The sequence below is a fragment of the Saccostrea echinata genome, unplaced genomic scaffold (genome assembly GCF_033153115.1).
Source record: "Saccostrea echinata isolate AGI-Se365-2 ecotype Australia unplaced genomic scaffold, CSIRO_AGI_Sech_v1 ptg000060l, whole genome shotgun sequence".
Lineage (NCBI taxonomy): Eukaryota > Metazoa > Mollusca > Bivalvia > Ostreida > Ostreidae > Saccostrea > Saccostrea echinata.
In genome coordinates this window covers 2,753,451-2,767,949 of record NW_026889809.1, presented here as the reverse complement: position 1 = coordinate 2,767,949, position 14,499 = coordinate 2,753,451, and the positions used below count along the sequence as shown (strand labels likewise).

The following is a 14,499-nucleotide window of genomic DNA, read 5'->3' as shown; positions in this document are numbered from 1 at the left end:
CCACCACTTGCCGGTGGAGAGCTGCAAATTTTGTCCTATACTCGGCACTTACGGTCATTGAGCAGTGAGGGATCTTTTTCATGCCAGCACCTACTGCGACACGGGACCTCGGTTTATACGGTCTCATCCGAAGGACCGGTCTCCACGTCCCACAGTGGGATTCGAAGCCGCGACGTAAGGATCAACTCCTTACTTCGTGACTCTAGAGCAGACGCTCTAACCACTGCGCCACGCGGGCGACTGGAATGCATTCATGGACTGTCTATACTTGTGTTGTACTCTATACTTGTAATATGGGTAAAAATATGATGTAAATAGTTCTCAAGGAAAGGCAGTTTGCGGCTGTACGTACATGTAGGGCATGTGGTGGCTGTGTTTTCAACGAATCCACTCAAATAGGAAAACTAATTTCTTGGAATATTGTGCTTTAAAATTGTGTGTGCAGTGCGCAAGATATGGCGAAAAATGCAAAAACTTTAATTAAACGTTCTTAGCAATGGACAGGAATAGCGCCGATGAAATGATAAGCAAACAGTGTAATACTCGTATTAGGAAACTAGGAAGAAATAGTTTATGTAAAGATGTGCGCGTGTTGCCGATTTGACTGCGAAGCAACTTAATTAATGATGACTACATAAAAACAGAAAAAACAATGCTATATACCTTCATGAAGATTTATTAATACCTGAGATTAATATACTGTATTTTCTTTCTTGGGCTGTTGAATTATTTATCATGGAAATAGCAGACAAATTACGGGCAATTATTTTTAGCATTCCTTTTCAACTAATACAACAGTGCTGTGGATATTTTCCCTCTAAACACGTTTTGCATGGTAGTTAAAATCATACATAAACATGTAAAGAAAGCATCAAATTTCCGTAAAAAAAAAATACTGAAGCATTTTAAAGTACATGTATTTCAACAATAGTCCAAAATACTTTTGGGGATTCAATGACATATTTTTAATTCCGAAGAAGAAAAGTATGAAATTTTATTTAAAAAAAGTAATATTTACAAATCAGATGAGATCAACAGAAAAGACAATTTTTGTTGCAAATACATTATAAATCATGTATATGAAAATCAGAGATAAAAGGATAGCACCGAATGTTTTATCATCAAACAAAGAAGACAACTATAATATCTTTATACTCAAAATGTATATTTGCCAATTATCTCTGACAAAAGGACGTTAACTCTACCGGTGCTCATTTCATTAACATAGAGTTTTGTCAAATGACGTTGTTACAAACATGATGCCGATATGCTGCACAGCGCGATGAATGTGAAGTGTTAAAAATGTATAATACACAGCTGTAGCATATTCAAAACAAAATTTAATATATAGCCTATGTTTTATTTATCATTAATAAATACTGGACGCCCATAGCGAATGTGTAAATATCTTACACACTCCATTAATGTATTTCTTGTAAAATCCTTTTTATAAAATCGTAAATTTATAAATTGCTTATGAATATGAAAAAAAAGAGATATACTAAAAACAATGTAGTGAAAATACTAGTATTCGATATTTATGAGATGTTTTATTCATAACTTTAATAAATAAGTATGTTATCAATAAGGAAATATTTATCGACGCAATAAATAAATAGCATCTTTATTTTCCGAGTGCAGTTTCTAAAATTAAAGCATAGTCACTAACAGGCAATCTTCAATTTGAAATACTCGTAAGCACGGAATGAACTTATTATTAAAAATTATCACCAGAACATTTAGCTGTCGGTGTTGCAAATAAATGAGAGGAATTTCAGCGACATATTCAAGTGTTCAAATTTAGAAATATACATTTTCCAAAAAAAATTAATGTATAGCTACATTTATAGTCTAAATTTGGTCGGAAAACTCGTCGACCATCCCCTCCGATAATTTGCGATTTATAGACAAAGCTACGTCTTATAGACTCCTGTAGTAAGATGGAGAAAAGAAAATATTTTTACATGTTTTTTTTTCTTTTTTTTTTTTTTTATTAGGTTTGAGAAATACATTGCTGTTTGGAGTAAATATCAGCCATTTAATTTGCATATATTGTTTGTTTTTTTTAAGAAACGGAAAAATGTTTTCTTGTAATTTCATGTATGTGAAATTGATTGATCTTTTGACAGAAGAAGAAAATGTAAAATGCTTAAAATAAAAAGTCTTAAGACATTGTTGAATTTAATTCATATTCCAACGGGAAATTTTCATGACTCACATGTTTGATTATGTAACAAACAACTGTGCTCGCCCTAGCGCAGGCGCACTGTCAAGATATTGCTTAAATTCCAATACAACAGGCAATTTAAATTTAAAATGATTCTGATGAATTTAAAATTTGCAAAAATGCTTAGCGCTTCCCAGTACTTTCAGTACTTTGATTATTTCATATCTACGATAAACATAAAGATGAAGTCCATCTGTTTGTTCGCAAAAACATTAATCTTGTCAATAAGTTTTGATTGTTTGGAGCTATGACTTTCATATTTCACATATGCATTCCTTGTGACAAGACTTCCTTTGGGTATCAACATATTTGACCTCTTGACATTGGAGTTTGGCCCACTTTTGCAAAAATCTACCCAACTTTAACCTTGGCTATAACTTTGAACAGTTGGTGCTAGGGCTTTTATATTTCACATGTGTATTCATCGTCACAAGACCTTTCCATTGGTTTAAATATTTTTTACCTTTTGACCTTGACCTTAGAGAATGACCCATTTTTTTTTTAAATCTTTAACCTTGGCCATAACTTTTGAACAATTAGCACTAGGGCTTTCAAAGAAGAAGGTACGGTTTTAGCTTTATTGTGCCCTACAAATTTAATGTTCTCAAAAAGTTCTGAAACTGGCTTAAATATTAGTTGCGTATATGACTGTGATAAATCAGGAAAGAATATGGCATGGAGAAGTACACTTTTGGAAATATGACGTCATTAGTTTGATGCATTTCTCTATTTTAAACAGAAAAAGCCTCAAAATGACCCATTTCAAGGGTTATTTTCCTTAAGAAAATAGTGTCCACAGCCGTCGCCCACTTTAATTTTTGGATATGTTGTGTAAAATTCTTTGAAAAATCACATATCTGAAAATCGTTGTGGGCGATGCCTGTGGACAATATTATCTGAAAGAAAATTCCATTGAAAATTGGTGTCTTCTGCAACTTTTTAAGAAAATACGGGAAAATGCACAAGTTTATGACGTCACAATTAGCATTTAGAAAGTCATGTTAGAAAAATGATGTGTATGATCTTTCTGCATGGAATTTCGATGATTCAGAAAGCATGAGTTTTAATTTTTTACATAACTTTTTTTTAAAGAAAAACACAGGGCAAGATTGGTATTGAAACCGAACCTTGTTCTTTCACAGGTATATTTCTTGTGAGAAGACCTTCCTTTGGAAACCAACAATTTTGACCTTTTAAACTTGACCTTGGAGTTTGACCTACTTTTGAAAAAATTAACTTTTGCCATACATTTTGAACAGTTAGTGCTAAGGTTTTTATATTTTACATGTGTATTTCTTATGAAAAATCTTCCCATGTGTATAATTAATTTTGACCCCTTGTCCTTGACCTCGGAGTTTGACCCACTTTTATAAAACATTAACCTTGACCATAACTTTTGAATGGTTGGTGCTTGGGCTTTCATATTTAATAGGCATATCCATTGACACAAGTCCTTTTTTGGGGAAACAATATTTTTGATCTCTTGACTTTGACCTTGGAGTTTGACTTGCATTTAAGAAACTTTAACCTTCGACATAAGCTGCCATACGGGGGCATCAGTGTTTCACAAACACATCATGTCTTCATTTTAAATTTGCGATAACATTAACTTTTAAAAGGAGCGTTTTCTTTTAATAACAAGAATGGTCAGCATCTTAACTGCAACTTTACGTAATTACAGGTAATAAAAGTTTGTAAATCCGTTTTCATAGGAAGGGGTCAACACGATTTCTTGAACTCCATACCATATTGAGGGCGTTCATTTTTTACCGACTTAATGCATAGCAGCACTTGTTTGTCTGCTGTTATCCAAGTTTGTATTTGTGTTAAAAAGAGATCAATAGACAAATATGCGCCCATGGTTTCAAAATATTGCTTGTTTTTAAATTTATTCTCTCTATCATAAGTAAGCATTATTTGACTATCACAATTCACCACGTGATTTCTTACCACATGTAACTTTGTGAATACTAAATTCCGTCACATGACGTGTAAGATCACCAATTGAGCTATTCGGTAAAGTTGTTCGAACAAATGAAATAATCAGAAATTGATTTACGATCATCTGTTCCTATCGCTATGTTTAAGTGACCATGCTGTTAATTTCGTTTTGAAATCTGTAAATACTGGTGCAACATGGAAAATAGAGAGAGAGAGAATACTCAACTATTTTATTGTATCACAGTCTAAAATCATTTTGACAAATTTGTTTCCAAATTGACCCAAATTCTTCGACAATTAATAGAAGAATATGAAACTCAAATAAGCTACCGAAAAAGTGCCCAGAACCCGGCGTCAAGCGCAGTCATCCTTTCTACGCCTCCTATATGTGATGTTCACGAATAGTTTAGACTTTATCAAGTTAGACTTATCTATGAAGACTATTATTATCTAGTACCTTTTTTCAGTTTTGTGAATTTTGTTGGCGTGTAAAATTACACAATCTTTTCACTTTGGCAAAAACACAAGGGGTCAAATTAAATATCCTTGTTACAAAAGCGGGTGTCCGTAGAAATAAAAAAAAATTGTACGATATATACAAGTCGTGTATCAAAACTTTCAGGTTGCTTGGGTATTCCACCTGAGCCAAAGATCGAGTGAGCTTTTATGATCGAAGTATGCCCGTCGTCCGTCTGTCATGAGTCTTGAGTTGTCTTTAAACTATTCATAGTTTAAACTTCTTCAGAGCCACTTGGCCAATTTCAACCAAACTTCTTTATTGACTTTTGTTTTAAGAGGATTCAGATTTGTTCAAATGAGGAGAAACCCTTCTTTCAAGGGGTATTAACGAAAGTTTGGTCGTATGTTTTAAAACATTTTCAAAAAGCTCTGAGTTATAAAAAGAAGGAACTTATGAGAAATTTTCCTTAGTAAAAATTGATTTGAATTTGTTGAAATCGTGGACTCTGGGGTAGGGTTAGGCCACATAAGAAGATCATAGTTTTACACTGAAATAATTAAGAGAAAAAGGGTCTTGATAAAATATATTGAATATGTTTGCTAGCAAGTAGTGCAGTTTCGACTTAATATTATTGCCTTTGGACAAAAATAATTGACAATTTTACCTGGCTCAAACACAGCAGGTTTGGGGGAAAATCCCCACAAGAGCAAAGTTTAATTAGCCATTTGTATACTGAAACATTCGATAGTTGTGGTTGTCAAAAAACCTTCGGTGGGAACACTAATTGTTTCATGGGAAAATGTTTGCGAAGAATAGTAGGGCTACGGTCACTCATATAAGCGCTGTGGAATATAGACATCATATTTTCAATCTATAGTCTAATTACAGCAGTAACTTACATTTTATTATCACTGAATAATACAATAGTGAAACACTTTGGAGAAAAAATGAAGGGGTTACTGAGTCATTGTGAGCAGTAAATGAAACTGAATTAATTAAGATAACGAACAGAAATCAAGCTCAAAGCCCATTGGAATGAAATATATGGAGATAACGAACAGTATTCAAGCTCATAAGTCCATTAAACAATACAAAATAGGAGCAGAGCAAACACGGACCTCCAAAACATCAGAGGTGGGATCAGGTGCCATGGAGGAGTGAGCATCCCCTGCCGAAGGTCACACCCGCTGTGTGCTCCTTGTCATGATCAGGAAATAACGGAAAAATCTGTCGACAATTAAGTGTATAAATAATAGTCTAACAATTAGTATGAAAAACGTCAGTCAGCATTTGACTCAATGATAAATTGTATTCGCTGACAAGGTCATTGTATGGACCATAAAACTTGCGAAATGATGACTTTAAACAAGACTGCTGATATTCTTGTTTCATCAACTTGTCAATAATTTTCTTCCTTTTAGAAATTGTACATACGTAGAGCAGGCTTGGTATCGAATCAACTGAGAGATATAAACCCCGTATGCAGGTGATGAAGGTATATTGCTGCATAAGTAAGGGAAGTTGACAATTGAAAAGTTAAAGTCATCACGTTTATCATAAAGCTTGGTTGTTAGTTTACCATTAACGTCTTTTTCAAGTAAAATATCCAAATATGAAACAGATGTGTCAGACTCTGTGGTATCTTTTATCTCAAGCTCACCAGGATATATCAATAACCTATATCTATAACAATAGAAATTGGAAACAGTGCAAACACGGACCTCTAAAATCATAATAGGTGGGGTATGGTGCCGTGGAGGAGTAAGCATATCCTGTCGACCGGTCACACCCGCTGTGTGCTCCTTGTCATGATCGGGCAAACGGAAAAAATCTGTACTCAGGGCCATTGAGCAGCGAGGGATCTTTTTCGTGCCAGTACCTACTGCTAGGCTGGACCTCGGTTTATACGGTCTCATCCGAAGGACCGGTCTTCAGGTCCCACAGTGGGATCAACTCCTTACTATGCGACTCTAGAGCTCTAACCACTGCGCCACGCGGGCAACGCAATTCAGTGTAAAATGTGTATAATAAAAAGAACTTCAGTGTGAAATGTGTAAAAAAAAAATTCGTTCAACATTCAACTTAGGATATATTGTATTTGCTGACAAGGTCATTGTATTAGCAATAGAATTTGCAAAATGTTGACTTTAAACGAGAATGTTGATATCCTTATATCATCAACTTATTTTACAGTAGCTTGCCTCGTTTAAGAATTGTTCTTACGTAGAAAAGCTCTTGCGTGTCCAGTCAACTGGGAGAAATAAACTCTAAACGCAGATGATAATAGTATATTGCTACATAAATAATGGACGTTAGCGATAGAAAAGTTGGTCATCCTGTTTATCATAACGTTTTGTAGACAGTTTGCCATTAATGTCTTTTTTTCTGGAAAAATATCAAAGTATGAAACAGATGTATCAGATTCTATAATGTCTTTCAATTCAATTTAAACGGATATTAAATTTATATGTTTACTCTTTGTTATTATATTGGAAAAAAGGTTAAATATGATGACAGTAAAAAATTCTCTGTATATTTTCAATTCATATGAACCCAACGTATTTTAGAAGAAATTATTTTTTAAAAAAAACCGTTTTAGTGTATGACAAATTTAATATCTATTTGCACTAAAAACTAGTGCATTTTGTCATGTACATACTGTATAACGCTAACAAATTGTAATTTTATTCTTTACAGAACGTAGGAATACTCTTCAAAACCATAATATGGGACAACGAAAAAGAGGACGATCATTTGATCGTACGCCCTATGAAACAAAACGACGGCGAGTGAGGAGTCCATTCGATTTTCGCGGATATGCACTGTACGCAGAAGAACAGGCTCAAAAGTATTATAAAAACGGGAGTGATGACGAGGTCATGGATGAAGACAGCGAACCTAATGTGGAAGACAAGACAATGCCAGTGGAACTTAATTATGTAGAAAAAATGCTTGATGCGCCAATATTAGAAGGAAATGATATCAAACGTATTGTATGCATGCTAGCAGGCTTACTTGACAGTGAACAAGACCATGTATGTTCACTTTTAAAGAGAAACGACTTTTTCCGCAGACATGATGTTTTGGTTCTAATCACAGAAAAATTAACGTCAACATGTTGTGATTCAGAAGAATGGCTTGAAAATATTGTAAAACTTGTAATTTTACTTACAGAACAAAAGGATATCAAGACAAAATACACGAAGACCATACTAGGACCACTCTCTCGGATGGAATGCATCAATAATTCTATAGCCAAGGACCAGATAAGAGGGGCTATTGAAATATTAAAAAAGAGAGAACAGCTTGAAAATCTCAAAGATGACAATGATATTCCGTTCATTCTGTCTAATGATATAAAAGACGAGCTCCGAAGATTAGTTTATTGGCCGATTTTACCATCAGCACAAATGATACGCCAGAACGAATCACTCCCGATATTACCTCGAAACTTAAATGTGCCTTACAAAAGTCCCGCCCATTACCTGATTGATCAGTTCAGTGTGTTTTTGGAAGATTTTATCGGGCCACTGCGCCGGGGGATCCGAAATTATATGGAATATGTCAATTCGAAGGACACGCAGGGAAGGTTTAAAGACGATAATATCCGGATATACAAAAGAATACGTCTCCTTGACAACAAATGTGTCCCCGGATCAGGTGTTGGTCTAGAGGTGCAATTTGACATAAAGATGTTCAAGAAGATTCGTTGGGAAAGTTGTAATTTTTTGCAATACGGGAATGTTGTGTGTTTAACCTATGATGACTGTTCTAACTTAGTGTACGCATTGATTGCAAATCGTGATCTAAAACAACTAACGGATGGAAAAGTGTTGCTTAAAATTCTAAACGATGACGTCCAAAGTATTAACAATCTGCGAAATGTTCAGGAATGCCGCCTCGTTATGATAGAAAGTAAATCCTTCTACATGGTTTATGATCACACACTGAAGTCGCTACAGGCTCTTGCATCTGCAATGCTAGAGAAAAATGAAAATGTACCGTTCGCAAAGTATTTGGTTCATTTAAAACAGGACATTTTGGAACCTCTTTACACACGCAAAAAAAATTTTGATATGAGACTAGCAGACTTTGGATGCCTGTTGCGATATGGAAAACAAAAATCAAAAACCTCTTATGAGGAGGTTCCTATACTCAATGTGGACAAGTGGCCAACATTGGAAGAAATGGGCCTTAACAAAGATCAATATGAGGCGCTTAAAAAATGTCTGACAAAAAGAATTGGTATTCTACAAGGTCCCCCTGGAACGGGTAAAACATGGATGGGATTACGAATAATGGAATTCTTACTTAGCAACAAAAGTAGATTTGAAAAAAGCGGCAGTCGACCTATATTGCTTCTCAGTTACACCAACCATGCACTCGATCAGTTCTTTGAAAAATTACTGGATTCAAAATGTCTTCAATTTATGTTTAGAGGAAAGGAGTGGCCTTTTGTGAGAGTAGGTGGTAGATGTGCAAACGAGCAAGTTAAAAAAATTATGCTGAAAGAATACAGAAAACAGGCACGATACTGGAGTGATAGCAGGAGACATGTACAAAACTCCACCAAATGTGTCAAGTACATTGATACTTTTCTTTCCTATCTACTAAAGGGTATCATTTCAACGACGTTTTTAAAGGATGAAAACATAATATCCCCCCAACATATTTGGTCGTTGGAAAAAAAATTCAGTTTTCATGAGAGGTTTGTTCCGTGTAAAGAAGCTATTATTATTTCTTGGTTATACATACCAAATGCACCAGTGGGTTTCCATGGAAATGTGGCCCAAGCACCACGTGATATAGAAATAGATGACTTATTTTTGCAAGAAAATCAAAAAAGGATTCTTGATGATGACGATGATAATTTTGAGAAAGAAATACTTGACGCTATTCTCCCTTCTTTTGTGCTTTCAGATGATCACCTGTTTCCAGATGATGTGAAAGCAAATTGGAACATTGATCAGTTCTGGAGCCAAGTTCCTTATAAAGTACGCAGTGCAATGTTGTCTTATGTTCAACAAAATCTGCGAAACAAAGATGATATCATGCCGATTCACATTGCCCGCCGAATTCATAACGTATGGAAGCTAGATCTTCGCGAACGCTGGAAACTTTATAGGTTTTGGATTCATCAAGTATCAATGAAATAACAAAATCAAAGGAAGAATTTAATTTCTCATTTCAGCAGGAAAAATCAAGATGATCGCCAGGAACGCTTTAAACGTGATCTTTCTATTCTGGCCTCATGTCAAATGATAGGAATGACTACGACTGGTGCGGCGTCTAATATGGCACTTCTGAGAGAGATTCGACCTCGAATTGTGGTCGTAGAGGAAGCTGCTCAAGTTCACGAGCAGCACATTCTTGGCTGCTTAACAAAAGATTTGCAGCATTTGATTTTGATCGGTGACCACCAACAACTGCGCCCGACAATGAACAACTATGATCTTAGATGTCAATATAACACAGATGTCTCTTTAATGGAGCGACTCGTCATGAATGGTTTTCCATTTCAATGTTTGACACAACAGCATCGGATGAGGCCAGAAATATCATGCATGTTGAATCCAGCAATTTATTCATCTCTTCAAGACCATTTGACTGTTTTAGAGTACCAGGATATTAAAGGGATAAATCATAACATCTTTTTCATTGATCATCAAAATCCAGAAAACCAACTGAACCATTCTACAAGTTACACAAATGACTTTGAAGTTGAAATGATAGCCAACCTATACAAATACCTAATTTTGCAGGGTTATTCAAACTCCGAAATAACAATTTTATCTGCTTATAATGATCAAGTGAGAAAGATAAGAAAGAGAGTTTCTGAAATTGCATTAGAATTTGTGATAGGAAGAGAGTTCTCTACCCAAAGAGTTCATATCACGGCTGTTGATAACTTCCAAGGAGAGGAAAATAGAATAATCTTGTTATCGCTTGTTCGTAGTAACGAAGACTGCAAATTAGGGTATCTAGGAGATCCGCAAAGAATCTGTGTTGCAATTTCAAGAGCTAAGGAAGGATTTTATGCTATCGGAAACTTTCAGATGTTATATAAACGCAGAAACCATCTTTGGATGAAAATAATCACAAAAGCAAAAGAAAAAGGTGTCCTTGGGAAAAGCTTATCATTAGTGTGTAAAAATCACCCCCAAAAGATCACCAGCGTTTCATGTCCAGAGGATTTTGAGAATGTCAAAGACGGTGGATGTGATGAGCCTTGTGCTACTCACCTTCAGTGTGGTCATGTCTGTGAAAGAAAGTGTCATGCAGACTACTCGATTCACAAACTCCCGTGTCAGAAAATATGTTTAAAGAGATGGTGTAAAGATGGACATCTGTGCCAGAAAAAATGCTATGAAGTATGTGGACCATGCATGGAAAGGGTGAAAAAGAAATACCCTACTTGTGAACATAAAGTATGTGTTCCTTGCTCAGAAGATCTAAGCGATCGTCCTTGTCCAGCAAAGTGCACCAGACAACGTGATTGTGGTCATCCTTGTACACTGAGATGTAGTCAAAACTGTAATGAACATCCATGTCAGGTTGTGGTGCAAGTTACACATCCAATCTGTGGTCATGAAACAATGATCAGATGTTCTGCAAAAGATAATTTTTCCTGTCAAAATGAATGTCGGGCAATTCTTTCTTGTGGTCATTCTTGTCAGGGTAACTGTCATAGATGTTCTAATGGAAAATCACATATTCCTTGCAAACAAGTGTGCTCTCGAAAGTTTGTATGTGGGCATGATTGTGAACTCGGTCATCCCTGTTCGAGCTTGTGTCCTCCTTGTGAGATTGTGATAAAAGTTACACATCCAAACTGTAGTCATGAATCAATGATAAAATGTTCTACAAAGAATAACTTTCCTTGTCAAAAGGAATGTCGGGAATCTCTTTCTTGTGGTCACTACTGTCAGGGAAGTTGCTATAGTTGTTCAAATGGACGATTACATATCCCTTGTAAGCAGTCGTGCTCACGAGTGTTAATATGCGGGCATGATTGTAAAATTATTCATCCTTGTTCGAGAATGTGTCCTCCCTGTACCCAAAAGTGCGAAAGAATGTGTGAACATAGAGAGGGGTGTCCCCGTTTGTGTGGTGAAACATGTGAGCCATGTACGGAGAAGTGTAATTGGAAATGTAATAGGGAATGCAAAAATTCGTTCAAGTGTTCTAAACAGTGCTTTGAGGATTGTAATAGGCCTCCGTGCAGCAACCGCTGCAAGAAGACTTTAAAAGACTGCAATTTTCGACACAGGTGCTCCGGCATATGTGGGGAGACATGCCCTAGATTCTGCAAACGATGCAACAAGGATCAACTACAAGAAATGTTCTCTGAATCGAAACAAAACGAAAAAGCGCTTTTTATCGAGCTTGTAGACTGTGGGCACATATTTGATCTGGACGCTATGGATAGACACATGCAGTTTGAGTCTTCTGATGAGTCTAACAAAGAAAGGCAAGTTGTTTTAAAAAAGTGTCCGAAATGTTCCACTCCTATAAAGAGAAGCAATAGGTACAGAAATATCAACAACCAAATATTTCGTGACCTTGAAGGTGTGAAAAGAAAAATTGAAAAGGGAGAGATTAATATGTTTCATAGCAAATATTGGAACATTGAATCATTCCAAGAGATGACAACTCGCGTCCCGATCTTTGTTAAAAAATGCATCGAAAGTCTGATGCCCAAAAAGTGTGAGAATGTTTTTGTTCGAACATTACTCACCTATTTTATTTCAAAAGCAAGGCCAAGATTGAGAGAGCTTCAAAAAGCATCAAGAGAACCTCCGCCTGAAATAAAAGAAGCATATTCAGTCATAGTAAAATGGATTCGTTGTCATTCCAACATTATGTTTACAGATGGTGAACTTAGGCAATTTGCAAATGAGGTGGAGAGATGCTTGTTATATTCAGATTTGATTTTAATGAAACGTGATTTTGACGGCAATGGTTTAAAAAACATTACTCAAACTGACAAAGAACTTCTTGAGTGTCAAATAATCCAACTGAAATGTATAGATGGGAGAACCTTTGAATTGGATGACATAGTAAGAGCAAAGTTGTTGTTTGATGAGTTGAGGAGAAAAGAGGCTATTTCTTGTTCGTGGATTTCTGATGGAGAGCGAAGAATCAATTTGAAAAATGTAGCGTGCACAAAGCAAGGCCAATGGTACAAATGTACAAAAAGTAAGTAAATCAAATAAATTCTTTTAACAATTCATGGTAATTAAATTATCAAATTATTAGACTGATTGGCAGTAAATAACTTTTCTAATATACTAAATAAAAACGAAATTTCTTATTAATTATAAGGACCAGTAATTGGCCATCTGTTAAATGACTCATTGTCTGATATAACATTACAGGCCATATCTACAGCATTGGTTTTTTCGTCGATACCAGTGACGAACCACAATGTCCGGAATGCCGTTTATCGATAAAGAATTCTAATCAGTGCAAGTGTGACGACAAAGAAAAAGATGGCGAACTAGACTGTGCCCCACGAAGTTTGGATTCCCCACCCCCACCCCGGACATGGGGAATGTTTCTTAAAATTCAATGATGATTGTTGTTTTCTGGCCAACGATGAAAATCATTGAAAATGTGATTTTATGTAACTTTAATCCATCTATAATATAACTTTTGGTGTTTACTTTTCGATCACGTTACGTGATTTACAGATTAAAAATGGAACAATAGAGACACATTGAGGTATATCTATTTTAGGTCATTTTTTTTTCTTATATACATGTTTTATGATATGACAGGGAACAAATCGTATATATTTATGCAGCAAATATATCACATTAATATAATTGATGATTATTAATGTATAAATTAAGAATAAGATTTAATTTTCGTGGTGTAAGTTGTGTTGCATTCACATTTTAAATGAAAATTTTTATAAAATGGATACCGTTTGACTTAAGTATATTTCCAATTATTATTTATTTTGATTTGATACTCTATATAAGTTTAAATTGTTATTGTGTGTAGTTTTAAAGATTTCATTAAATATGCAAAATACGAAATATGGTATTGCATTATCTATGAAAGGGCACACGCCCTTCGTATTCCCTGTAGCTTAAGAGTCTCAATGTTTATAATACATGTACCTGTGTGCAACTCTTATAATGTCTTTATATGATGTTGTAATCCCCCTCCTAAACAAAGTTTTAGGAAATACCAACTAAAATACGTGTTTGGTGATTTTGTACATTTTTCTTTGAAGGATACGATTTTCGAAAACCTCTGATAATGTTGATGGTACCTTGATTTTAAATTAGGAATATCTTGAAAAATTGCTAATTTTGTTCTGTATTCCCGAAACAAATACCATAAATGTATTTAGGATTAACTGCAGAAGTGACATCTTACAGATTTGTGATTTATTTCATTCAAACGATACAAATCGGTTCCATCAGAATAAAGTGTGCATTAACTGAGCTTTTTTTCATTTGTCAACGGGCCTCCATAGCTAGTATATTCATTGTAAATCCGATGGCCCTTATAATATATACTACTAGTAATTAGACTCGCAGTCAAAGACATTCGCAGATCTAAAGGGGCGGGAGGAGGGATTTTCAGGTTATCAAATTTGTATGTAAAGTAATAAAAATGGCCTTTGTTCCCTATCCCTCCGTCTGTGAAACATAGCACCCTCGTAAAATGGTAAGGAGAGTCATTTACTAATAGTAGAATGTAATAAGACTCACAGTCAGAACCCTCTTTTTTTTTTAAAATTCCTCGATCTGCGTATGCAGATATTGCGTTCAAATCTTATTTTGAAAAAAAGCGTGTTCGTCTGTTGAACGTTCTTTGGAAATTGTATTGTGTTCGCTCATACCATGGTTTACAT

At 35.2% G+C, this 14,499-nt stretch overlaps 1 protein-coding gene across 1 annotated transcript; it reads left to right on the top strand.

Moving 5' to 3' along the window:
* The first annotated feature begins 7,354 nt into the window (after nucleotides 1-7,354).
* LOC133174926 (NFX1-type zinc finger-containing protein 1-like) lies at nucleotides 7,355-13,272 on the top strand. The gene is given in 2 exon segments (XM_061310018.1): nucleotides 7,355-12,827; nucleotides 13,007-13,272. Coding segments are annotated over 2 exon segments (5,670 nt in total). The 3' UTR covers nucleotides 13,204-13,272.
* The last annotated feature ends 1,227 nt before the right edge of the window (nucleotides 13,273-14,499 follow it).